Source organism: Crocuta crocuta, unplaced genomic scaffold, assembly GCF_008692635.1.
Source record: "Crocuta crocuta isolate KB4526 unplaced genomic scaffold, BGI_CrCroc_1.0 scaffold7, whole genome shotgun sequence".
In the NCBI taxonomy this organism is placed as follows: Eukaryota; Metazoa; Chordata; class Mammalia; order Carnivora; family Hyaenidae; genus Crocuta; species Crocuta crocuta.
Window position 1 is genome coordinate 7864775 of NW_027531904.1, and position 26767 is coordinate 7891541.

At 45.5% G+C, this 26767-nt stretch overlaps 1 protein-coding gene across 1 annotated transcript in view; it reads left to right on the forward strand.

The window, feature by feature from the left end:
* PDE8A (phosphodiesterase 8A) overlaps window positions 1–26767 on the forward strand; it is a 168180-nt gene that overhangs the window by 93586 nt on the left and 47827 nt on the right. The window contains exons 4-8 of the mRNA XM_077774262.1: window positions 3280–3336; window positions 4028–4082; window positions 10933–11021; window positions 22836–22914; window positions 25130–25267. Of these exons, the coding sequence (XP_077630388.1) occupies window positions 3280–3336; window positions 4028–4082; window positions 10933–11021; window positions 22836–22914; window positions 25130–25267 (418 nt within the window). The remainder of the gene's footprint in view (window positions 1–3279; window positions 3337–4027; window positions 4083–10932; window positions 11022–22835; window positions 22915–25129; window positions 25268–26767) is intronic.

Sequence of the window (26767 nt, forward strand, 5' to 3'; positions counted from 1 at the left end):
TAAAAAAGTGCCAAATGATGGATGGGGAAAGAATGGCTTTAGAGACCAAGAAAATTACTTGCCACAAGAAATTTGCAGAACCTATCAGGAGACACGTGCCTGGTACACTCAGAAGAAATGAAGAACTATACTTTCGTGCACCGGGAGCAGGGCGCTGTAATGGAAGGGAAGGTTTTATGAAGGGAGGTGAAGGAGCTAAAGCAGTGCACAGAAACCCAGAGCGCATTAGCAGAATTAAATCCATGCTGAGTGCAGGAGCGAGACCGGACTCAGAGGGCCCGACACCTTCGGCGATCTCCCGAATCACCCTGGTCTGCGGTTCAGTGTCAGTGTCGTAAATGCCATTTTCAATCGGAAAGTCATTCCACGTGGCAGAGGGAACAGTGGTGAAGCACAGGTAATGGAGTTGTACTTTGTAAAATTTAGCTCCTTGAAGGACTTAGCTGTATTCTGACCCTAAGCCTCCGTCACATGCCTTTTCCCCAGAGTTGGGTAGAGACCACCGTCAGATTTATCTGTCGTTGCCGCTGTGTCTGGAGAGTGGTCCTTGCCCCCCATACCCATTTCTACTCTCTCCTGATAACAGAATTCCTAGTGTTGAGCTGGGCGTATGGCTGCCTGGAAAATACGTCCATTCACAAGCTTTTCCTGCAGCTGGCCAATGGGAATGTCACGTGCATCTTCTGGAAAGTATCCTTCAAGAGAGAGCGCATACCCTCCTTCCTGTTGTTGGGAATGTGGAGGTTGTGGCTCGAGCGCAGCATCCGTCTTGGATCATGGGGAAGAAACCACGCATGGGCAATAGTAGGGAGACCTCGACAGAAGGAGCCAGGGGTCCGATGCCGCAGCGTGCCCCCACAGCCTTGGGCTGCCTACCTCTGCACGCCTTTTATGCGGGAGAAAACTCGTGTTTAAGCCACTGATCTTGGGAGTTTTCTCTTATGCATAAAAACCTGGTAAAATCCTCGCGATGCACCAGCTAGCATGGCTTTGCGAGCCTTCCGGCGTGCTTACCCCGTCTTTCGGGAGCTCGTGCTGTAGACTCATGCCCTCTCTTTTTCCTGAGTTCTTGAGACCTGCCTTACTAACGTCTGGGTGTACGCAATGATGTCAAGTCATTTCTTTCTTCACGTTCCTGGATTCTAGAATGAAGGGTGTTATTTTTCAACCCAGGTTCCTGACATTCTATTTTCTGATCAGTTCTTCCTCCTTATGGACCAGAAAAAATCAAGAGTGCATGTCTGCCTTTTTATACAGTGTTAGATCTCCTCGGCAGGTATCAGCTTGCTTCCAGGTAAACACTGTCTTCCCTTCTGCTTTTTGTCCTGAGCCCAGTGCCTACCCGCGTTCCTGTGTCCTCAGTAGGTTATCCAGAACTACTTCTTGCGTTTATCTGTACCATTACCTACGTGCTGTTTCTACCACTCAGATCTCTGTTTTCCTAAAGATGAGAGCCAATTTGAGATGGCCAGCTGCGTACTTAAATTTGCCTTTTCCTTCTTGAAAAATCCATGTGACAAGACAAAAATGGGAACACGAGTACGGTGTCCTGAGAAGTCACAGAAACACCACTCATGAGTGCCTGTCTCCCCTGTAAGATGAGTGACAGGTCTGTAGCAGCCCAGTTTTGAGAGGTCGCCGGCCTTGTCTGTGCCAGTGTCTGCTGTGTGAGCCGCTCCAGGGCGCCCCCTTCAGGAAAGTGAGCGCGGCTTTTCTCTCGGCAAGGGGACCGCGGTGGGGCCGGGGACTGGCAGCCGGGTGGCCGTCCCCGTGGGGACCTGCCGAGGGGCCCTTCCGATACAGCAGCCCTGCAGTGCTGCTCCGGAGCGGACGGGCGGATGGAAGCCAGCGGGACCGGGTGGACGCCGCCAACAGCAGGCGCGTGGGGAGAGACGTGTGAGCCACACAGCGCACGAGAGAGACTGGCTCGTCCCTGGAGCTGCGTGTCCATCCCTGAGCCACTTCTGTTCCCACACGCAGTCCGTGCCTGTCGTTGGGCTCGGCCTTCCTGACCTGAGTTCCTTGAGAAAATGAAGCCCCGGGGCCCTGGGGCAGGGCTGCGCAAGGGGGACTCGGTCACACCGTTCATTTGTGGGTCGTCTCTGGCTGCTTCCGTGCCACAGGAGCGGCACCGGGTGGTTGTGACAGAGTCTGCCTGGCTCACAAAGCCTGGAATACTTGTCATCTGGCCCTTTGCGGAAAAAGTGTGCCAAACCGAGGTGTGCGCTGTGTATGCCCAAGTAACGTCTCTCTAATGCTTCTGGAATGGCTAGTTACGGGCCATCCATGGGAGAACTGAGAAAGAGTCACTCCGGTGGTTTTCTGTGTTCTGTGACTCGGGAGTGATTCTGTTTCTCGAACCAGCGGAACAAAGTCCCGCAGTAAGTCGTGGCCATTCTCTGTCGCATCCTGCCCACTTCCTACGGGAAGCCAGCTAGCTCGTCACGGGGCTGGAGCCGTGTGTCTTCCTCCCAGCGCAGGGCCACGTCCCCTCTGCCTGGGGCATCACGGCTCCTCTGCAGGGTCCTGCCTACCCCAGGGTACAGGGAGCTCAGGGCTGGGCCACCTCCCCACGCCCTCTCCCCTAGGCACGTTCATTCTGCCCTGTCTGTCTCATCTCCTGGCTGAGCGTGCTTCCTGGGGAGGCTGCTTCTCCAGGAGGGGTGAATGCACCCTGTGGGGAGCCTTCTACTCTGGGGGGAGTTTCAGCGGAGCAGCGTCCCCCACTTCTCCTGACCAGTCCCCATTCCTCCCTGTCTCTCCTTTCTGACGGACTCGGAGATCCTGCATTTCGTACTTCTGAGTTTCTGTGGCTGCCGCTCTTGCCCACACTCTGCCGAGGAGCTCCCTGGGGCATGTAGGGAGCAGGCCTTTGGGCTTCGTCCTCACCCTAACTGCGGTTGTCAGCATGTGGTAATAACACACTTACTTGGGTGTCCCTTTGACGGTGAGAGACCGATGACCTCTGTCACATAAGCCCAAGGTCGGGAATGTCCTCCAGCTGAGGTACTCGGATTGACAGAGGCCAGAGCAAGTAGCACGTACACCATCTCCAGCCCCTGTTATGTTTAACCCTGTGAGTGTTAGGGTTACTCGTCCATGGAGTGGGGGCCTGTCCCCTCAAGGAAGATCGAGTAGCCCAGAACGTAAACCCAGAGAGTGACCTGTGCCCTCTTCTGCCTCTCCCCAGCTTTAATTGTTCTACCAAAATCAAGTGTTGTTTTTTTTAAGAGTTGCTTTATGTTTATTTTAAAGTTTGTTGTTTTTTTTTTTTTAAAGGTCTATTAGGTCATCAAAACTCTCTGAAAACACAATTATCATTGGTGTAGTACGCAGGTAAGCCCTCATTGTTTTTGATGTTGAAGTTCAGGTGTCCGTGTCATACTTTTTCTTAGCAGAGGCTTAGCTGCTTGTAGGCTGTGACGGGTGTCACCTTTTTCATTTGGCCTTTTCTTCTTTATTCTTTCTAACTTTCTTAGCCAGTTAACTCTATGGAGGGAGTTTCTGCTCTCGTGTGAGGTTTTGTGATTTTGGACTGCTGTTCACTTTAGAAGTAGGCAAACTGCGTGAGAGTTCCATTCCTAAGAGTATGAATGTTATCAGGGACACCTCCTGAGGGCTTTCTAACTCCCAAGTACGTATGAAGATTTGATTCGTACATAGATGGGAGAAATCTTATATTTCATCCCAAAAGTGAAGGTAAGGAAAGAATAGAAATATGTTGGGAGAGGGCAGTATTTAAGTTAAAATTTTTACATAACAGATAGCTGTGTGGTTCCTCCTGTATTCTGGCTGTGAGCTCCGTATTTCAAGCTTTACCGTATGTTGCCTGAAAGCTACATAGGAAACTAAAACAGAAAATTATTTTCAATTTTATACTACTTCTGATTGGTATATTAATCTCATTCATCTAAAAGTATCTGACATTATATGATAGTCATAGTATTCTGTAAATTAGTGAATAGTTAAAGAGGTGAGCTATAATTGATAAAAACTGTCTCTAACCCTTGACTGTGTTCTTTTGAAGGACGGATAGAGAAGAGTCCTCTGTGATGCCCCTCATTGCTGCTGGCTTTACGAGGGTATGTACCCACTTCTTTGTTATGCGGGTTATCATTCAGCCTGAGAAATTATTTAATCTCCATTCAGAGCCAGTGAAAGTTTGAAATTCATTCGAAGAAAGAAATTTATTGTCCTTGTGCTGTTACATTGTGGGTTAGCGTTAGAGCTTGGCCATCTAATAACCTACAGTGCTTTACGTTTTTCACTCAAAATTACGTCTGCTAAAGTCATCTAAACCTCACACAGTCTCCTTTAATGACATGAATGTTCTGCCACAGGATGTGTTGTGGCGACGCTGACAGGTGCGCATGCAGCTTTAAAGGCAGTTCAGGGACTCTGGAAGTGAGGCAGCCCGGACACGACCCCTCCTCCCCAGCCCTGACCCGTTGGTCTCCCCTAAGCCAGAAGGCTTCTAAAGGTTGGTCAGCTGGTTGCCAATGAGCCCTGGCAGTCGTGCTGGAGAGAACGTACGTACGTACGTAAGGCTGATCCTGTGGCAGATTTGTGGCCCCGTTTTATGTCCATGAGATAGTCAAGACCCCACCCCAAGCCATGAATTTATAGGTAAAGTGGTTCTAGGTGGTTCCTGGTACTCCTTGGTACTTGGCAGGAGCAATTACAGATCCACCCCCGAGGAAGACGCCTTCACCTCCGGCCTCAGGGAATCTCCACAAGTAACCGCCCCCGGCGGCAGGCAGGCTCAGCACACACAGCAGTGAGGCATTGCAGGCGGGCTCGTAGGAGAAAGGCCGCAGAAAAACGGGCCTCCACAGCCCAGATACCAGAATTCTCAGACACGAATTATTAAGCAGTTATGCTTCTATGTAAAGAATAAAAGACAAAACAAGCTTGGAAATGTTTGCAAGGAATAGTAAACTATAAAAAGTGACACAGCAAATTCTAAGCAGAACATAAGTGAATTTTGAGAAAGGAACACATTATAACCGCAATATTTTAAAACTTAGTAGGTCAGAAGAAATCTTAGAGCATGTAGCACAGAGATTCAGTAATAGAAAAGAAGTTAGGGGAGTCAGGAGGATAGACTGTATAGTTTAGCATATATGCAACTGGAGTTCAGAAGGACGGAAGAGGGCGTGAGGCAGAGACAGTATTTGAAGAGAACTTTCTAGAACTGATTTAAGATTATAGTCGACAGATTTAAAAATTCCAACAAATCCACAGTAGAGTAAGTAAAAAGAAGACACATCATAGTGAAAAAACAAACAAAACAGGGATTTTGTTTTTTAGAGAGAGACTATGAGCAGGGGAGTAGGCAAGGGGGAGAGAGAATCTTAAGCAGGCTCCACATGCAGCACGAAGCCCAACACGGGGCTCGAGCCCATGACCCTGGGATCATGGCTTGAGCCAAAATCAAGAGTTGGACACTCAACCGACTGAGCCACCCAGGTGTCCCTGGAAAGAAACCTTAAAATCAGCAAGAGGAGAAAGATTTCCTTCAGAAGAATGACGACTATCAGCTAGCTTCTCTGCAGTGGTAAATGGAAAATGGAACATACAGGAAGAATCCTTTCAATGTGATAAAGGAAAGTAACTGCTCACCTAGAGAGTTAACCATAGCATAAATAGCTTTCAAAAATGTGATTGAAATAAAGACTTTGAGCAATATGAAGACAGTTTGCAACCAGCACACCCTTAAAGAAAATTCTAAAGGGGGTGCTTCAAGCAGAGGGAAGGCAAATCCCAAGTGGAAGGCTTGCAACGCAAGAAGGAGTGAGCAGCAAGACAGTGGTGAATATGGGGGTAAATCTAAGCACACACTGACTGTATAAAACAGTAATAGTAATGCCCTGTCTGATGAGAGATTACCGCAGGAGGATCGCAGTCCAAAAGTCCCGCCCAGACGACTCCTTGGTCGCCTTGCAGGGCAAAAGGGGATGGACATAAAATTCAGAGTCCTGTCTCCCCAGGAGCCCTATCTGAGGCAAAAAACTGAGAAAGGACTCCACTCCTACAACAGACGAACTTGTACAAGACACTTGAGGAGCAGGGAGGGTGAAGAGGAGGGTAGCGGTGAGTGGTGGACCTGCTGAGCGCAGGGACCCGCCTGCTGCTGCCCTCCCTCTGCGCATGTGTGTGCATGAGCGCTGTCTAGTATGGCTTCGCCTGCAGTTATGTAACGTGAGAAATGTGAGATCTAGATCTATGTAGGTCTGATGGTAGACCCAAAGGGGAAAACACACACTGGAATATATAATACTCTTCTAACAAAAGGGACGTGCCAAAAGAAAAATTTGAATCACTCAGTTAAGTATTTAAATTCTATCCTAGTAAACCTAGGCATCTTCAAGGTTTGTGGGGAGGAGGTAGAGGTACAAGCGTTCTCAGGGCCTTATCTAGCAGACGTGTGAGCGAGTCGGGGTGAAAATGTTCTGAAGCAGCCCTCGGTGGGAAATGTGCAGACTAGAACATGCGCCCTCTGGGAGATCGTTTGTTCTGGGGGCAGTCGGGATCTTGTTTTCAAATAGTAGCAAAGAAATCAATGTTGGCTTTTGAGGTCAGTGAAAAGGAAAGGGAGGCAGCGATTAATAGAACGGAAAGATTTAACAAACCTTCCAAAATCACAAGAGGAAATATGAGATTTACAGCACCCTGGTCAGACTGGCTGACAGGAGGAGGGGGAAGCGGCCGTGTGAACGGAGTCGTAACGTGAAGTAAGATAGAAGGGCTGGAAGCAGATGCGTGTGAACCGACTGTTCTTCCCAGTGAGAGGCCCTCTGGACTGGGTTACAGAAGTGCCACCATATGATGTTGATAAGACAAAGTGATAAAAGCTTAATAATAAATGAACAACGGTAGCAAGTAAATGCAGACCAACCAAAACCCCACAGGTATTCCAGTATTAACATCGGATAAGACGGATCTTAACATTTTACTTTATACACACGGTTTTCTATAAAAAGCGCACATTGGATTATTGTTGTTATTACACAGTTTTGTGGTTCCCAGAACCCCCACAACATACACCCGTATCAGCACCTGCCCCCACCCCTTCACCTCCAGTCACTCCATATTAAATTGTAGAACAACCATGTCAGCCAGTGTGAAGGGGAGTGTTCCTTTAAGTCCAGAATCCCAAGCTGGAAGTTGTGGATCCCCTCTTGCTCGTGGATCCTAAATCATGTCCCCTGAAGCTACTTGGAAAACATTCACACAAGGGGGAAAAAACTTTCCCAGCTAATTTTGAAGATGTTTATATGATAACTCTCAGGCTTCAAGACTGGCTACCCGTTTTAGCAAGGCGCTCGGAAGCTTCCAGTTTCTAGAGAAACTTGGGGGTAGATGGGGTGCCCTGCCTTGTATTCTTTTCTTCCAGCCACCAGGAGTCATTAAGCTTTATGTTTGTTGAGGTCTCTTTGAAGGGGCAGAGATGCATGTTGGGAACAGGTGTTTGGCAAGTGGTGTGTTTGGAATTCTCCACGAGGAAGTGCATTGGCACAGCTGTGTGGACTGGAAAGAGCATCCTGGTAGAAGGTATAGGAAACCTCAGTCCTTACATTTGCTTCATGTAATCAAGTTATCATGAGGTTTGAAAATGCAAGAGTAACTGATGCTACAGTCCCCGCCCTCTCACCCACATACTGGGTCACAGTGTCCTCTGGAGCCTTGGCTGGGACCAGTCTTAGGTGCACGTCCCTAAGCACAAAAGCTTTGAGGTAGTCCTTGCACATGACCTAGGAGATTAGGAGGTAGCAGCAGGGTCACCATTTTGTAGACGATGAATTCAGGTGGACGGCCGGTCCTCAGCGACCGCAGGTGACCTTCAAGGAGAGCCCCGTACCTTCACGTGACAACAGGATGCCGCGGTGGCTGAGTGCATGGTGACAGAGCAGAGCCTCTAGACCTAGAGGGAAGGTGACTGTCCCGAGTCCCACGGCTGGTAGGAGGTGGTGCCAAGGCTTGAGCCAGACCTAGACCCGAAGGCCGACCCCATAGCGGGATCTCTTGTATTCAGGCGGCACTCAGCTGTTTTGCGGGTGAGCCCAGAGTGAGTGGACAGCCGCTTGCATCCTCAGCGGACTCGGCGGCCGAGCATGTGCCGACTAACACTGGAGAGGTCTGGGTGTGGTGTATCTCAGCGCTGGTTAGAATCCCTCGGAAAGCTTCCCAGAGTGTCTTTCAGGTGGAGTTGGGAGAGGCCCGCATGTCGCTGTTACTTGGCACGATTGCAAGTGGTTCTGATCCGCAGCCGGGGCCTGCGAACCCCTGGGTGGGGCCTGGCAGCGCGGGAGGGACGGGCTCGGGAGAAGTGAGGGGGGGTCGGCTCAGAGTGTGCAGGCATTGCGGCCCAGGCCCCGTGGGGGGAGGCCCTGGGAGGAGGCCCGCTGCCGCAGGAGCAGTGCGGAGAGCGGCCTGTCCCCAGGCGTCCCTGGACCCGGTGCCCTTCCCCACCCTCCATGCCCTGTGTGCTCCTCAGGACACGCGTGGAAGTTGGAAGAGGGCAAGACAGACTGGACGCTTAGATGCAGAGCAGCGGTTGGCAAGGGGGCGGTGCGCCGACAGGGGCAGGCTGCTGTACGTTTGGTCACGTGTGCCTGTTTTGTAACTGGAAGGCCTGCCTTGGAAGCTTGGATATATTCGTTCATACCCAGTGAAAAGTCTCATTGCATCCCTAGGAGGCCATTTACAAATACACGGGTCCCCACGTCCCAGGATCTCCCCTGCAGAGCAGGTGACGCAGCCAGGGCCCTGGACAGCTCAGGTCCCCACCCCGGGGCTGCTGGCAGTGGCGCAAGCCCTGTACCCGGGAGTCTCCTCCCTGTTCCTGCCCAGTCGGCACCAGGTGCCTGTGCAGATGGACGGCATTCTCGGGCGTTCTGTGGAGTCAGGGCTGACGGAGGAATGGACAGCAGGGCCAGTGCTCTCTTCTCTGACCTGTGTTTTGGCCTGTGGGACAGGGACCATTGTGTCCATGGCCTGAAGGGCCTGCTCCTCCCCTCCCCGCCCCTCCACTTTCCTCCCCTCCTGGAGCTGGCGATCACCGCGCTCTGTGGATGTGGGTTGTGCAGTTACCGTGCTCTCTCCCTCCGCCTCACCTTCAGCGAGTAGGAGCAGAAAGCCTTGTTGTGCGAGAGCAGAGCAGGCCCGGCGGGTTGGTGCCTCGTTCAGGGTCATAGAGCTTACAAGGCACGAACCTGGGGCTGGATTAATCAGGTTGCTTGACGCTCAGACAAGACCCTGATCACTGTTTAAATGGGGGGCCCTTCGTCTTCACTGTGGCAAGGGCTCCGTGAGGGGCCCATGTCCCGGGCGGGTGTGGCTCCAGCTCCGGCTAGAGGTAGTGGCCTTCACAGCCCCGGCCCTGCCTCTCAGTCGTCAGCCGGTAGACTGTTATCCATGCATTGAGCAGGTGAAAGCAAGAGCTGGCCACAGAAACAGGGGTGAGTGATGTTCCCCAATGTTCCTTCTGCCTGAATGGAACTATGTGACAGGACACAGTGACCTCTAAGATGCCTTTGTGGAATACAGAACTTGGTGGGGGGATGGGTCCGTGCTCCTCACAACCGTGTTGCTTGCTTTGTGGTGAGATACTTCCGTCATGTAAAGGCCGTTACAGGAGGTAGCGACTGCCCACAGCAGTCAGGGCTTCCGGGTGAAGCGGCCGCTGAGCTGTGGAGGGCCATCCTTCAGTGGCTTGATTGAGCCGTGGTCAGAGGTGAGTGTAGGAGCATGTTGCCCGGGTGCAGGTTACCTTTGTGCAGTGCAGGTGCACGGAGAAGTGCAAGCATACTTTTGCTTACTGTGGTCTTGAACAACTTTAAAGAGGACAGCGTAGTGTGCCTGACTAAGAGGGTGTACTCTGGAAGTTAATGTAAACTAGGAGTTCAGTTAAATAAATTTCTTCCTTCTACACATTCTAGCCTCTGGTAGTGCCATGCAGATAACCAAAATCCTCTTCGCTCAAACAAAGCATTCTTAAGCTCTGTCTTCTTTTTTTTTTTTTTAAGAGTATTTATTTATTTTGAGAGAGAGCGAGAACAAGCATGTGAGCAGGGGAGGGGCAGAGAGAGAGGGAGAGAGAATCCCCAGCAGAGTCCATGCTGTCAGCACAGAGCCTGATGCAGGGCTCTATCTCATAAACCGCTAGATCACGACCTGAGCCAAAATCAAGACCCAGAGGCTCAAGTGACAGCTATTCAGGTGCCCAAGCCCTGTCTTCTTAAAAGCTAATTTGGTACCTGGGGCACCTGGGTAGCTCACCCCTAACTCTTAATTTTGGCTCAGGTCACAGGCTCACATGGGAACCTGTTTGGATACTCTCTCTCTCTCTCTCTCTTCTCTTTATCCCTCCCCTAAAAAATAAACTTACTTTTTTTAAAAAATAGTTTATTGTCAAGTTGGTTTCCATGTAACACCCAGTGCTCATCCCAACAAGTGCCCTCCTCCATGCCCATCTCCCCCCTCCCCCCCACACCCATCAGCCCTCAGTTTGTTCTCAGCATTCAAGAGTCTCTCATGGTTTGCCTCCCTCCCTCTCCCCTACTATTTTTCCCTTCTCTTCCCCCCGTCCTCCGTTAAGTCCCTCCTAATCCTCCTATACGTGCAAACATATGGTATCTGTCCTCTGCCTGACTTATTTCGCTCAGCATAACACCCTCAAGGTCCATCCACATTGCTCCACATGGCCAGATTTCCTTCTTTCTCCTTGCTGCTAAACTACTTTTTTTAAAAAAGCTAATTTGGTACCATAGATTTTAATCTCTTCATTTCCTGTTCATCATGGAAGATAATATATTTCTTTTTAGGCTTCAGTTACCCAGTTGAGACATCTGTTAAAAGAGTGTTTCCTGATAGTCATAATAATTGAAAGATGCACCTTTGTTTATCCGCACAACCCCCTTCTCTTTGTAGAGGTATGTGGAAAACCCCAGCCTCATGGCCTGTTACAACGAACTGCTCCAGCTGGAGTTCGGAGAGGTGCGCTCCCAGCTGAAACTCAGGTAACTCCGCCCCTCCGCACGGTGCCTCGCTCTGCTGCGGGGCGGCCTCCCCTGGTGGCTCCACCTGACCTGCTGAAACGGGTGGCGCTGTGACCTCGCACCTCTCTTTATACAGACTTTTGGGGTGGCCTGGATGTCTAACACGCAGTCACATTAGCCATGGGAGACACATTTAAAGATGGGGCTCCTAGCCAGTAGTAAGTGAAAACGCAGTCTACAGAGGCGTATTCTCAGTTATCTGTCTACCCTTTTAAGAAACAAAAATACTTCTAATAGACACCCACACCCAGCCTACTAATACTGCTTATCTCTGACAGGGGATGTGTTTTCTTCTCCACAAATAAGCATTTATAATTTGCTCTTGATAAACCTTTTTTTTTTTTTTTTAAGGGAAAAGAGACCTACTTCTTTGTACAATAGGAAAAGCAAATAAATAAAATTATCCAAGGCTGACAGAAGAAAAGAAAAGTTAGCAGGTCTTTGTCAAACGAGGTTTCTTCCTTGGGTAGTCTCCTGTTCTTTAAGATCCCGGGGATCAGAGAGAGAGCATGAAATCACTGTTTGGATATGCCTGCGGCAGAGGTGCCGGGGTCAGGGCTTGGAGGGCAAAGGTCAGAGGGGCCAGCACGGGGCTCCACACTCAGGGAAGGAAAGTGCGTCCCAGGTGAAATGAAGCATGAGCTGGCGGAGAAGTTCTGATGAGCACACATGTGTGAGGCTAGTAAAGTGTGCAAAAGAGGGTTTGATTGCTAGGTTTTGCTGGGAACCTTGAGGTGGATGGCCGTGTTTAGGCCTGGTCATCCTCACTCGTGGACAGAGGCCGGCCGCAGCCTTCCTACGGTGAACTCTAGGTTACTGGCCTCTTTGAAAGCAAAGCGGAAGTTTGGAGCAGTAGCTGGTGATGGAGTTTATTTTGTCCGATCAGGGTGCAGAAACTGACGCCCAGGGAGATGGACTGACTTAGATCTGACATCTCACGAGTGCCAACAGCACAGATAATCCTTGAGGTTGTGATCAGTGTTTTCGAAGCTGTGGCCATTGTCTCTCCTCCATCCTCTCCTCCATTCCTAACTCTAACTGTAACCTCTGACCTTTCCTTCCTGAATACCTTAGCTTAGTGAGCCCAGCGGCATGTCCCCTGTGGTCCTGGACAGAAACGAGCGTGTCGGTTTCACAAGTCCCCAACTCCAGTCACTCACCAAGTCCTGTTGGCTTTGCATCCTGAGACTCTGTGGAATAAGCCTACTCCTCTTCCTCTTTAGGCCACTCTCTTTTCTTACCTGGATCATTGAACTGTCAGTTAGTCTCCCTACATCTTTCTTGGCTCCTCCTTGCCTGTTCTCCACACCCCAGCAACGCGTAACTGTGCTTGTGCTTTGGCTCTGCGCCTCCCTACTGCCTTCCAGATAAGGTCCAAACTTTAAGATGTGGCCTGTACAGCTCTCTGTGGTACATCAACTGCTTACCTCTCTGTCCCCATCTGTCTTCATGCCCTGCTTTGTTCTCTGCACCAACTGACAGCCAAAGGGAGAAGTCCATTATCAAGGGCAGTAAGAAAATACAAAGGGAGCATGGTGATGTGGGGCTAGAGAGCTAGGGGAAATAGAGACTTGTGCTGCCGGGTGGTAAAATGCACTAACAAGCTGTAACAAGCACCTTAGTGTTACTGCTAGGTCAGCAAACTAGAATGTAAAGTGTAGAAATAGACTTGAGTATATTTAAGAATTTAGCATATGATCAACATGGCAATTTAAGTCAACCTGGAAAAGGGCAGACTTTTTAGTGTACAGAATTGTGACAACTTAACTGTCTGGAAAGGAAATTAAGTTATCTTGATCTCACACCCAACCGCAAAATAAATTCCAGTGACTTAAAGATTTAATGTTAAAATAGGGCCATATAAGTACTAAAATTCTAACTGAACATATGTAATTAGATGGTGAAATTTTTTTGAATTCAGCGTGGCATAAAGGCCAGATTGGGTAAAGGAGGAGAGTCAGATTAAACAACATAAAAATGTTAAGCTTGTCTACAATTACAAAAAAAAAATTTTTTTTAATGTTTCATTTATTTTTGAGAGAGAGAGAGACAGAGTACAAGCTGTGGAGGTTCAGAGAGAGAGACGGAGACAAAGAATCCAAAGCAGGCTCCAGCCTCTGAGCTGTCAGCACAAGAGCCCAACACAGGGCTCGAACCCACAAACTGTGAGATCATGACCTAGCTAAAGTCAGATGCTTAACCAACTGAGCCACCCAGACACCATAGCTTGTCTACAATTTTTTAAAAACCTCACATAATGTTACATTTTTAGATAAATGACATCCTGGGGAGACTGTAGGACAGACATAGGTTCAGCTTTACTAGTAACCCCATCAGTGAAAACAAGAATGATCTCTTACATTTTATTCACCAAGTCTGCAAAAATTGTAAAAAGAATGCTAAAACTAAGTAGGGCTTCTCACAGATCCATCTCCTCCAAGCTTGTTATATCAGAGGTGAGAACTTATTTCTCATTAAAAAAATTTTTATAACAACTTTATTGATGTAGAATTCACAGTATCACTTGATTTTTATATACCAAAAAATAAAAACTAATTTTTATTGGCTAAGCTGCTTCGTCTTGTTTAGTGATCTGTTTTATTAATACCAGGATTAATGTCAACACGTTGCTATTGTTTCCTTTATTATCTTTGCTTTTTATGAACAACGAGGCAGTTGGTTTCATTTTTTCATCTTCTGAGGCATATAAGAGAACTAAAGTGGAAGCAACCTCAATGTCCAATCATGGGGGGATTTGTTGAATAAATTATGGTGTAACTTTAAACAGAATAGTGCGATTTGTTTCAGCTTAAAGAAGTCCCTTTAACATTTCCCGTAAGGCTGATTTAGTGGTAGTGAACTCCTTTAGCTTTTTGTTTATCTGAGCTTTATGCTGAAAAGAAATGGCACTAATTAATAACAAGAACACACATGAAAGTAAAAATGTTACTGAAAAGGTAAATATATAGTAAAAATAGCAGATTAATCACTTCTAAAGCTAGTATGAAGGTCAGAAGACAAAAGTAGTAAAGTTAGGTAAAGCTACAATAATTAAGGGATATATCAAATAGCATAAAATGTGACATCAAAATCAAAATAGAGGGGTTAGTAAAAATGTATTTTTGGAATATGTTCAAATTTAAGTTGCTATCAACTTAATGATAGCGAAGAAAGAAAGAAAAAAAGAAGTCTAAGCCTAACAGTAAAGAAAGTTATAAAACAAGAAAGAAAGAAAGAAAGAAAGAAAGAAAGAAAGAAAGAAAGAAAGGGAAAGAAAGAGAGAGAAGAAAGAAAGAGAGAAGAAAGAAACAGAGAGGAACTACAAAAACATCCAGAAAACAATTAACAAAATGGCAATAAGTACAGACCTATCAATAATTACCTTAAATGCATATAGACTAAATTCTCCTATCAAGACCTCATACTTGAATTAAAAATTAATTAAAGGGTGCCTGGGTGGCTGAGTTGGTTAAGCATCGGACTCTTAGTTTCAGCTTGGATCATGATCTATGGTTTGTGAGCTTGAGCCCTACATCAGGCTTGGTGCTGACAGTGTAGAGGTACAGAGTTGGCTTAGGATTCTCTCTCCCTCTCTGCCCCCCCCCTCACGTGTTCTTGTTCTCTTTCTCTCTCTCAAAATAAAAAAAATAAAAATCAGTTTTTAAAAAGACTCCTCTGTGTGCCTGCCTACAAGGGACTTCACTTCAGAAGTAAGGACATACACAGAAAGAAAGGGGAGAAATGGAAAAAGATACTCCACGCTGGAAACAAAAAGAAAGCTGGTGTAACTGTATTCATATGAGACAAAATAGACTTTAAAATAAAGGCTGTAGTGAAAGAAAAAGAAGGGCATTACTTAATGATAAAGAGGTCAACTGAGCAAGAAGATAAAACATTTATAAATATATATGCATCCAATGAAGCACACTAAGATATACAAAGCAAATATTAACAGACATAAAGGGAGAAATTGATAATATAATTATAGTAGGGGGCTTAACACCACTTAAATCAGTGGATAGATCATCTAGACAGAAAATCAATAAGGAAACATTGGCTTTAAACACTACATGAAACCAGATGAACGTAATAGAAACACACAGAATATTTGATCCAAAAACAGCAAAATACCCATTCTTCTCAAGTGTACATGCAACATTCTCCAGGATAGATCATGTTAGGCCACAAAAGAAGTCTCAGTACTTTCAAGAGGATTGAAATCAGAGCAAGCATCTTTTCCAACTACAGTGGTATGAAAACAGAAATCAATTACAAGAGGAAAACTAGAAAAAACACAGAAATGTGGAGAATAAAACATGTTACTGAACAACCAGTGGGCCATCAAAGAAATCAAAGGAGGAAGTTAAAAAAAATTCTCAGGAACAGGGGTGCCTGGGTGACTTAGTCGGTTAAGCGTCCGACTTTCGCTTAGGTCATGATCTCGCGGTTCGTGGGTTCGAGCCCCGCGTCGGGCTCTGTGCTGACTGCCGGCTCAGAGCCTGGAGCCTGTTTCAGAGTCTGTATCTCCCTCTCTCTCTGACCCTCCCCTGCTCACACTGTCTCTCTCTCTCTCTCCTACAAAAAAAAAAAAGTTAAAAAAAAAAATTCTCAGGAACAAATGAAAAAAGAAATACAATATACCAAAATCTGTGTGATGCAGCAAAAGTGGTTCTACGAGGAAAGTTCATAATAGTCTAGGCCTACCTAAAGAAACAAGAAAAATCTCAAACAACAACCTTACATCTAAAGGAACTGGAAGACGAACAAACAAATCTCAACGTTAGTAGAAGGAAGGAAATAATGACGATCAGGGCAGAATAAATAGAGATTTTTAAAACTAGTGAAACTTAATAGCTGGTTCACTGAAAAGATAAAATTGGCAAACATTTAGGTAGACTCACCAATCAAAAAACAGAGTGCTCAAGTAAATAAAATCAGAGATGAAAGAGGAGAACTTACAACAGACACCACAGAAATACAAAGAATCCTTAGAGACAACTGTGTATAATTATATGTCAACAAAGTAAAAGAAACAAATTCCTAGAAACAGTAAATCTTTCAAGACTGAGTCAGAGAGAGAAAATCTAAATGAACCAGTTACTAGTAAGGAATTGAATCAGTAATCAAAAACTTCCCAATAACAAAAGTCCAGGACCAGATGACTTCACTGGTGAAATCAACCACAAATTCAAAGAAGAATTAACACCAGTTCTTCTCAGACTCTTCCAAAAAAACAAGAGGAGGGAACTCTTCTAAACTCAATATATGAGGCCAGCATTACCTTAATACCAAAATCAGACAAGGATGCTACAAAACAGTAAAGTGACAGGCCAGTATTCTTGATGAACATAGATGCAAAAATCTGCAACAAAATTTAGCAAACTGAATTCAATACATTAAAAGGATCATTATACCATGATCACTTGGGATTTGTTCTGGGGATATAAGGATGGTTTATCTGCACATCAGTCAACATGATACACATTAACCAAATGAAAGCTACAAATCCTATGATCATCTCATCTAGATGTAGAAAAAGCATCAGACAAAGTACAACATCCATTCATGATAAAAACTCTCCACAAAGTGGGTTATGTGGGAATGTAGTTAAGTGTAAGAAAGGTAATAGATGACAGACTCACAGATAACGCCATACTCAGTATTGAAAAGCTAAAAGCTTTTAAGTTCAGGAGCAGGACAAGAATGCCCCCCACCCCCACTTTTATTTAATATAATATTGGAAGTTCTAGCCAGAGCATTTAGGCAAGAGAAAGAAATAAAAGGCATCTAAATTGGAAAGGAAAAGGTAAAACTCACTATTTGTACATGAAATGATACTATATCTAGAAAATCCCCAAGAGTCCACCAAGAGCTATTAGAATAAGGGATTCAGTAAAGTTAAAGGATGCAAAGTTAATATACAAAAATCTATTGCAGATCATGAGTTCAAGCCCTATGTCAGGCTCTGTGCTGACAGCTCAGAGCCTGAAGCCTGCTTCAGATCTGTGTCTCTCTCTCTCTCTGCCCCTCCCCTGCTCGTGCTTTGTCTCTCTCTCTCTGTCAAAAATAAATAAAAACTTTAAAACTTTTTATTTTTTAAGATGGTGCCTTTTTTCTTTTTTTCTTAAGTAGTTTATTGTCAAGTTGGTTTCCATATAACACCCAATGCTCATTCCAACCAGTGCCCTCCTCCATGCCCATCACCCCCCTTCCCCTCTCCCCCATCCCCATCAGCCCTCAGTTCTCAGCATTCAAGAGTCTCTCATGGTTTGCCTCCCTCCCTCTCCCCCACTATTTTTCCCTTCTTCTCCCCCATGGCCCTCCGTTAAGTTTCTCCTAATCCACCTATACCTGCAAACCTATGGTATCTGTCCTTCTCTGCCTGACTTGTTTCATTTGGCATAACACCCTCCAGTTCCATCCACGTTGCTACACGTGGCCAGATTTCATTCTTGTAGTATTCCATTGTATAGATGAACCGCATCTTCTTGATCCATTCATCTGTTGACGGACACTTAGGCTTTTTCCATGATTTGGCTATTGTTGAGAGTGCTGCTATGAACATTAGGGTACGTGTGCACCTATGCATCAGCGCTCCTGTGTCCCTCAGGTAAATTCCTAGCAGTGCTATTGCTGGGTCATAGGAGAGTTCTATTGTTAATTTTTTGAGGAACCTCCACACTGTTTTCCAGAGGGGCTGCACCAGTTTATATTCCCACCAACAGTGTAGGAGGGTGCCCTCAATGGGGAAAAACTGAGAGCTTTCCCCCTGAGATCAGGAACACGACAGGGATGTCCACTCTCACCACTGCTGTTTAACATCGTGCTGGAAGCCCTAGCAGCATCAGCAATCAGACAACAAAAGGAAATCAAAGGCATCAGAATTGGCAAAGAAGTCAAACTCTCACTTTTCACAGATGACATGATGCGCTACATAGAAAACCAGACAGACTCCACCAGAAGCCTACTAGAACTGATTCAGGAATTCAGCAAAGTTGCAGAGTAAATAATCAACGTACAGAAATCGGTTGCATTTTTATACACCAATAATGAAGCAACAGAAAGAGAAATCAAGAAACTGACCTCATTCACAATTGCACAAAAAAACATACCTAGGAATAAACCTACAAAGATATAAGAGATCTGTATGATGAAAACTATAGAAAACTTATGAAGGAAATTGAAGAAGACACAAAGAAATGGAAAAACATTCCATGCTTATGGATTGGAAAAATAAATATTGTTAAAATGTCATTACTACCCAAAGCAATCTACACATTCAGTGCAATCCCAATCAAAATTGCACCAGCATTCTTCTCAAAACTAGAACAAACTATCCTAAAATTTGTATGGAACCACAAAAGACCCCGAAAAGCCAAAGTAATATTGAAGAAGAAAACCAAAATGGGAGGCATCACCATCCCAGACTTTAGCCTCTCCTACAACGCTGTAATCATCAAAACAGTATAGTATTGGCACAAAAACAGACACATAGACCAATGGAATAGAATAGAGAACTCAGAATTGGATACACAAATGTATGGGCAACTGGTCTTTGACAAAGCGGGAAAGAGTATCCAATGGAAAAAAGACAGTCTTTTTAACAGATGCTTCTGGGAGAACTGGACAGCAATATGCAGAAGAATGAAACTAGATCATTTTCTCACACCATACACAAAAATAATTTCAAAATGGATAAAGGACCTGAATGTGAGACAAGAAACCATCAAAACCCTAGAAGAGAAAGCAGGAAACAACCTCTTTGACCTCAACCACAGCAATTTCTTACTTGACACATCCCCAAAGGCAAGGGAATCAAGAGCAAAAATGAACTATCGGGACCTCATCAAGATAAAAAGCTGCACAGCAAAAGAAATAATCAGTAAAACTAACAGGCAACTGATGGAATGAGAAAAGATAGTTGCAAATGACATCTCAGATAAAGGGCTAGTATCCAAAATCTATAAGGAACTCACCAAACGCCACACCCAAAAAACAATCCAGTGAAGAAATGGACAGAAGACATGAACAGACACTTCACCAAAGAGGACATCCAGATGGCCAACAGACACATGAAACGATGCTTAGCATCACTCACCATCAGGGAAATACAAATCAAAACCACACTGAGATACTACCTCATGCCGGTCAGAGTGGCTAAAACGAACAAATCAGACTCTAGATACTGGAGAGGGTGTGGAGAAACGGGCACCCTCCTACACTGTTGGTGGGAATATAAACTGATGCAGCCCCTCTGGAAAACAGTGTGGAGGTCCCTCAAAAAAATTAACAACAGAACTCCCCTATGACCCAGCAATAGCACTGCTAGGAATTTACCTGAGGGATACAGGAGTGCTGATGCATAGGGGCCCATGGACCCCAATGTTCATAGCAGCACTCTCAACAATAGCCAAAACATGGAAAGAGCCTAAGTGCCCATCAACTGACAAATGGATCAAGAAGATGTGGTTTATCTATACAGTGGAATACTACATGGCAATAAAATTTTTTATTTTAAAATGAGAAATAACACAGAAATACAAAGCTTTATAAGAGTATGAATTATTACATAACAACAAATTGGAAAACCTAGAAAAAAGTAAATTCTTAGATGCATATAACCTCCCAAAACTGGACCAGGAGCATTAGAAAATTTGAAGAGACCAATTAGCAATGAAATTGAATCAGTTGTCAAAAAACCCCAAAAAACAGAAATCCAGGACCGGATGTCTTCACAGGTAAATTCTATGAAAATGGCAAATACCTATTCTCCAACTGTTCCAAAAAATAGAAGAGGAAGGAAAGCTTCCAAATTCGTTCTATGACACCAGCATTACCCTGATACCAAAACTAGATAAAGATACCACAACAAAAGAGAACTACAAGCCAATATCTCAATGAACATAGATGTAAAAACTCTCAACAATATATTAGCAAACCAGATCCAACAATACATTAAGAAAATCATTTACCATGACGATCAAGTAGGTTTTATTCCTGGGTTACAAGGGCAGTTCAGTATCACGAATGAATCAACCGGATACATTATCACACCAAAAGGGAAAGGTTGAAAACCATACAGGCATTTCAGTAGATGCAGAAAAAGCATTTGCCAACATCCATTCATGATAAAAACCCTCAACAAAGTATGTTTGGAGGGAACATACTTCCACATAATAAAGGCCATATATGAAGAACCACAGCTAACTTCATACTCCATGGTGAAGGACAGAGCTTTTCTCCCAAGATCAGGTCAGGACAAGGATGTCTGCTCTTAATCACGTTTATTCCATACAGCACTGGAAGCCCTAGCCATAGCAGTCAGACAACAAAAAGAAATAAAAGGCATCCAAATTGCTAAGAAGAAAGTAAAACTTTCAGCTACTTGCAGATAACATGATACTATATATAGAAAACCCTAAAGACCCTACCAACAAAACTCCCAGGACTAATTTTTTTAAAAAATGAATTCAGTAAGGTCACAGGATACAAAATCAACATTTAAAAAATCTATTGCATTTCTATACACTAATAATGAAGTAGCAGAAAGAGAAATTAAGAAAACAATCCCATTTATAATTGCACCAAAAAGAATTAAATACCTAGGGACATCCTTAAGCAAGGGGTGATAGATGTGTATTGAATTTTAAAACACGGATGAAAGAAATTGAAGATGACACAGTGGAAAGATATTCCATGCTCACAGATGGGAAGATCATATATTGTTAAAATATTCATACCACCCAAAGCTATATACAGATTTAATGCAATCCCTATCAAAATACCAACAGCATTTTCATAGAAGAACTAGAACAATCTTAAAACTTGTATGGAATCACAAGAGCCAAACAGCCAAAGCAATCTTGAAAAAGAAGAATAAAACTGGAAGTATCACAATCCCAGATAACACAATACACTACAGAATTGTAGTAACCAAAACAGTGTGGTGCTGGCACAAAAATAAACCTATAGATCAGTGGAACAGAATATAGAGCCCACAAATAAACCTATCCTTATATGTTCCGCTAATCTACAACAAAAGAGGCAAGAGTATACAATGATGAAAAGACAGTCAACACACACACACACAAAAATACCCAAATATTCCGTTGAAAAATGGGCAGAAGACACAAACAGACATTTGTCCAAAGAAGACCTACAGGGGTGCCTGGGTGGCTCAGTCGGTTGTGTGTCCGACTTCAGCTCACGTCATGATCAGGTAGTTTGTGAATTCAAGCCCTGTGTTGGGCTCTATGCTGACAGCTCAGAACCTGGACCCTGCCTCAGATTCTGCGTCTCCCTCTCTCTCTGCTCCTCCCCAACTTGTGCGCTTGCTCTCTCAAAAAAAACATTAAAAAAATTGTTTTAAACAAAGAAGATCTATAGATGACCAACAGACACATGAAAAGATGTGCAGCATCACTCATCATCAGGGAAGTGCAAATCAAAACCACAATGAGATACCCCTCACACCTGTCAGAATGGCTAAAATAAAAAACAAACAATAAGCGTAGATGGGGATGTGGAGAAAAAGGAACACTTGTGCAGTGTTGGAGGGAATGCAAACTGGTGCAACCACCCTGGAAAATAGTATGGAGGTTCCTCAAAAAATTGAAAATAAAACTACCATATGACCCAGTAATTCCACTACTGAGTATTTACCCAAAGAATACACAAATACTAATTTGAAAAGGTACGTACGCTTCTATGTTTACTGCAGCATAAGTTACAGTAGCCGAATCATGGAAGCAACCCCAGTGTCCATTGATCGGTAAATGGATAAAGAAGATGTGGTAGAAGTTTATTTATTCTGAGAGAGAGTGAGCTGGGGAGGAGCAGAGAGAGAGAGAGAGAGAAAGGGAGAGAGAGAATCCCAAGCAGGCTCCACATTGCCAGTATGGACCCCGATGCAGGGCTCAAACTAATGAACCGTGACATCATGACCTGAGCTGAAATCTAGAGTCAGGTGCTTAACTGACTGAGCCCCCCAGGCTCCCTTTCTTTATGATCTTTTTAATAACATTTTTTTTTCTCTAGCTTACCTTATTGTGAGGACATGGTATATAATATATATAACGTATAAAATCTGTGTGAATTGACTGGTTATGTTACCAGTAAGGCTTCTGGTCTACAGTAGGCTGTTAGTACTTAAGTTTCTGGGGAGTCAAAAGTTACATGCAGAGTTCTGACTACATGAGGTGGTGCCCTAACCCCTGCCTTGTTCAAGGGTTAATTTTCTGGGTATTGTGATGATTTTCCTATTTATCATCTTTTTAAGTTCGTAAGTTGCTGTTATTTCTTTCATCATTCCAAATACATATTCTTTTTTACATAAAAAAAGTAAAATAATAGCTACAAACAGTTGACTGCCCCCTTTCTGCCAGGCTCTGTGCAGGATTCTGGCTTCTCTCATTTAGTCCTCATGAGGGCTCTTAAGATGGGGAGGAGGGAGACTTGGGGTCCAGGCACACACCCAGGGTCCTGGAGCTGGGGAAGGGCTGCGATGCAGACCTGGCATATACGTCTACCGGTCTGCACGTTGGAAGGGAAGGCACCCGTTGGGCATGTCATGGTCAAGTAGCAGGGTTGCGAAATTTTCTTTATGCTTTTTAATGTTTCCCCCCCTTCTTTTTCTTGCATTAGTATTTGTTAACTTTCAGAATCAGATGAAAAAAACCTTTAAATGAGTTAATGCAGTAATGCCAGATTATATTATATTTTGTGGTATATAAAAAGACATTAACCAGTCTTTTTTTTTCCCCCCAACCCATAAAGGGCTTGTAACTCAGTATTCACCGCATTGGAGAAAAGTCAAGAAGCAGTGGAAATCACAAGTGAAGACCATGTTATACAGGTTTGTTATTTGAGAGGGTCATCTGTCTGAATTTCTGGTTTTGTTTGCTTTTATTTTCAGGATTGAACCGCTCCGATATGATCTTTTTTTTTCTTTTTGAAGTTTAAAAGACTAAGTTTTCCTTAGAGGATTATCAGAACAAAGTCTATAAAATATGTAATTTCAACTAAGTTCCCTATGGGTAAGAAAAGATACTAATAATTATTTTAGGTGCTGGAAAATATTCTGGCACATTTGCATTTATTATTTTTTGCCTTTTTGTTTATTTAGCAAGAGGGGACTTTTATGCAGAGGGATTACCGCTGGGGTGAGCGGAGGCTCTGACCGCAAGGTCTGCAAGTTCTTGCCTTTTTCACTGGTTTTGAAGATGGTTTATACCTATAGAAATTTACCAGAAACTTCTCAGAATTTCCAGAACAACCTAGTAGTCACTGAACAAATGCCCCATTAGTAGCAAAGTGGATTCATAAAAGCAGCTTAAGGTTACATGGCTTGTACTTTTTAGATAACAAGAGAGGAGTTGTGCTGAGGAAACGCTCCTTTTGTCTGAGAATCGGCTCCATTTTGATTTTGGTTCCGAGCACTCCTGCTCCTCATTTTAACCTAACTTGTGACTTTCTCAGTAAAGAGCTCCTGATCCTGACTTTCAGGAGTTTGTGCCCAAGAGGCAACCTGGGCCAGTGGCTGTGGGTACAAGCCGGTGTCAGACAGGCGGGGTGCAGTCACCTTGGCCCTTTCGTAGCTGAGCATCATTGGGCAAGTTACTTAATCTCTCTGAATGTGCTCTCTCAGCTGTACAGACGGGAAAAATTTTCTGTTAAAGTTTATTTTGCAGGGGCAGGGCAGCGAGGGGCGTAGGGAGAGAGAGACTCTCAAGCAGGCTCCACACTGTCAGTGCAGAGCCAGACACCGGGCTTTATCTCACAGTTTGTGAGATCATGACCTGAGCTGAAATCAAGAGCTGGACACTTAACCAACTGAACCACCAGGCGCCCCAGGGAATAACTTTTTTTTTTTTAATTTTAACATTTATTTATTTTTGAGAGAGAACTAGAGACAGAGCACAGGTGGGGGAGGGGCAGAGAGAGAGGGAGACACAGAATCTGAAGCAGCTCCAGGCTCTGAGCCATCAGCACAGAGCCCGATGCAGGGCTTGAACTCACAGACAGGGAGATCACGGCCTGAGCCTAAGTCGGTACTTAACAGATTGAGCCACCCAGGTGCCCCAGATGGGAATAATATTAAAGCTCACAATATTACTTATTGCCTTTTGTAAGGATGTTCTGAGGACTACGTGGGTTAAGGTGTGTGAAGTGCATACTATAATGTCTAGCAAGGAAAACAGACCTTAAGCAGTATAATTTGTTGCTTTATTATTATTATTCCTAGCACATGTTCAACTTTCCTGTACATTTTCTTCTGGTCTTGTAGTCCTCTTTGAAATTTAGCCATCCAGTCTTAACACCTGTAAATACTGCGCAGTTCATAGCCTGCTTTGATTATTCATGTGTATCACACGAGCGCAGCAAGATAGTTATTCTGTTCCCATTACACAGATAGGCAGACTGAGACTTAGAGGGGTTAAGGGACTTGGCAGAGGAGGGTCTGAGTGCTTCAGACTTCAGCCTGGCGCTTTATTCTACTGGATCATAATCCAAAACCCTTTTGTAGCAACCTGGGCCTGTCTTGTTTTTTTTTTTTTTTTTTTAATGTTTTATTTATTTCTAGGAGAGAGAGACAGCGTGAGCAGGGGAGGGTCAGAGAGAGAGGGAGTCACAGACTGAAACAGGCTCCAGGCTCTGAGCTGGCAGTCAGCACAGAGCCCGACGCGGGGCCCGAACCCACGAACCGCGAGATCATGACCTAAGCGAAAGTCGGACGCTTAACCAACTAAGCCACCCAGGCGCCCCAACCTGGGCCTGTCTTGTGGCTTCTTTCCTCTGTTGGTGCTCAAGTGGGATCGGGCCATCTCCTCTCCTGGGACCTCCGGCCCAATGCAGAAAGCCCAGCCCCGTGTCCCCGTAGCAGAGGCTTATCCAGGGATCAAGTGGGCTTACGCTCTTACGGCTTTAGAACAGTCTAGAACGGTCGTGGGTAGCTCCGGGCTCCTTGAGGTTTCTAGAAGGGAAACAGGATGGCTTGGGGTGAAGACCGTGATTGTCCTCTTTTCAAAGTGTCTTCTCATCTGGTTGATGTTTCTTTTGTCTCCCGCCAGTACGCGAACCCTGCGTTTGAAACAACCATGGGCTATCAGGCAGGCGAATTAATAGGGAAGGAGCTTGCAGAGGTGCCTATAAATGAAAAGAAGGCTGATTTGTTCGATACTATAAATTCATGCATCAGGATAGGCAAGGTAAGTAAGAGGTCAGTCCCTTTTTTACTTTCACACAACAAAGTAAAACACAACAAAGTTACTTTCACACAACAAAGAGGCAAGGAAGGAGACCTCCTGCTCACCGAGCATTGCACACGCCAGGTAATCGGAGTCACTCCTCGCAGAAGCCCGGGGAAGCGCCGCCAGTGTCGTCCCTGTTTGTGCAATCTTGCACATGAGGGGAAACTGAGGCCAAGAAAGGGTAGAATGTGATCAGCTGTTACAGAGAGTGATTTTAATTGACACTTAAAATTACTCTTTTCATCATTATAATCAATCAATTGATCTTTCTAATAATTGACCTCCTGAGTGGTCGGTGTTGGCACATGGCCGTGGGCAGAGGAGTGCCAGTGAGGTCAGGGACAGGTCTGAGCCCAGTAACCCTCGGAGCCTCCTGCATCTGTACAACCCCTTCTGGAATGCCTCCTGTGTGCACACACCCTGCTAGGTTCTGGTGTAGACACACTCCTGCCCCAGAGAACTCCTGTTCCAAGGGTGCAGATGGGACGAGTCACATGATCGTAGCACCGGAGGGTCAGGTGGAAGGCAGGCCCCGTCTGAAGGGTTATCTCTCAGAGCAGTGGCTCCCGCCAGCGCCTCTCTGTTACTGGCTTTCCTGGGTGATGACCGGGAAAAGGCTGCTGCTTTTCACAGTCTTTCCTGCTGGGATCTTGTGAAGTTTGGGGAGTTGGGGAGAGACTGTTAATCTGATGACTCCGACACTGCAGGTACTTGTGGCCTGCTCTCTTGCCCGCTGCCCTGTGGCATCCGGCCGGTGCCTGTCCCGTGGCCCAGCCGGTGCCTGTCCCGTGGCCCGGCAGAGCACATCACCAGGGCCCCGGAGACCCCGTTGGTGGGTTCGTGTCCCTTGGCTCTCCCGTGGCGCTGAGCACGGAGAACAGGGACAGGGCAGGCTGCCTGCGACGGCCCAGTGACATGCTGTCTGGGCAATAACCAGAGTGGGCACTTCTCAAATCCCATTCTGCCTTCAGCTTTTCTGTCAAGGACGGTGATTTTCCACTGGAGACAGTGGCTCTGTCCTCCGGAAAGAGCATGGAGGCCAAGGCAGATGAGAGCCCTCAGGTGCTCCGGCGCCCTGCCCGGGCCTACCTGGGGTCCTTTGCTCGGTTGGAAGGGGCGTCCTCAGAGGGTGGTGACCGAGCCGCAGTCCCAGCAGCCTTGGGTCAGCTTTCCCACGACCTTCCCGATCCTGGTGTTCGGGCCCCAGGCTGCTGCCGGATCAGCCGGTGGCTCTGTTGTATGGCCAGCCGGGCGCGAGCCACAGATGATGGCCTCGCATGCCTTAATCTGGTCACAGGAACACGGAGGCCCCCCGCCCATCGCAGAGGAGGTAGGGGTGGTGACGGGGCGGTTAGCAGGCTAGAGCCAGGCCCTGGGATCCATCCAGATCCATGTTAACGACGTATGAAGGTACGAAGGGCCTCAAGCTTAAACAACTGAGACCCTGTTCCCTAAAAT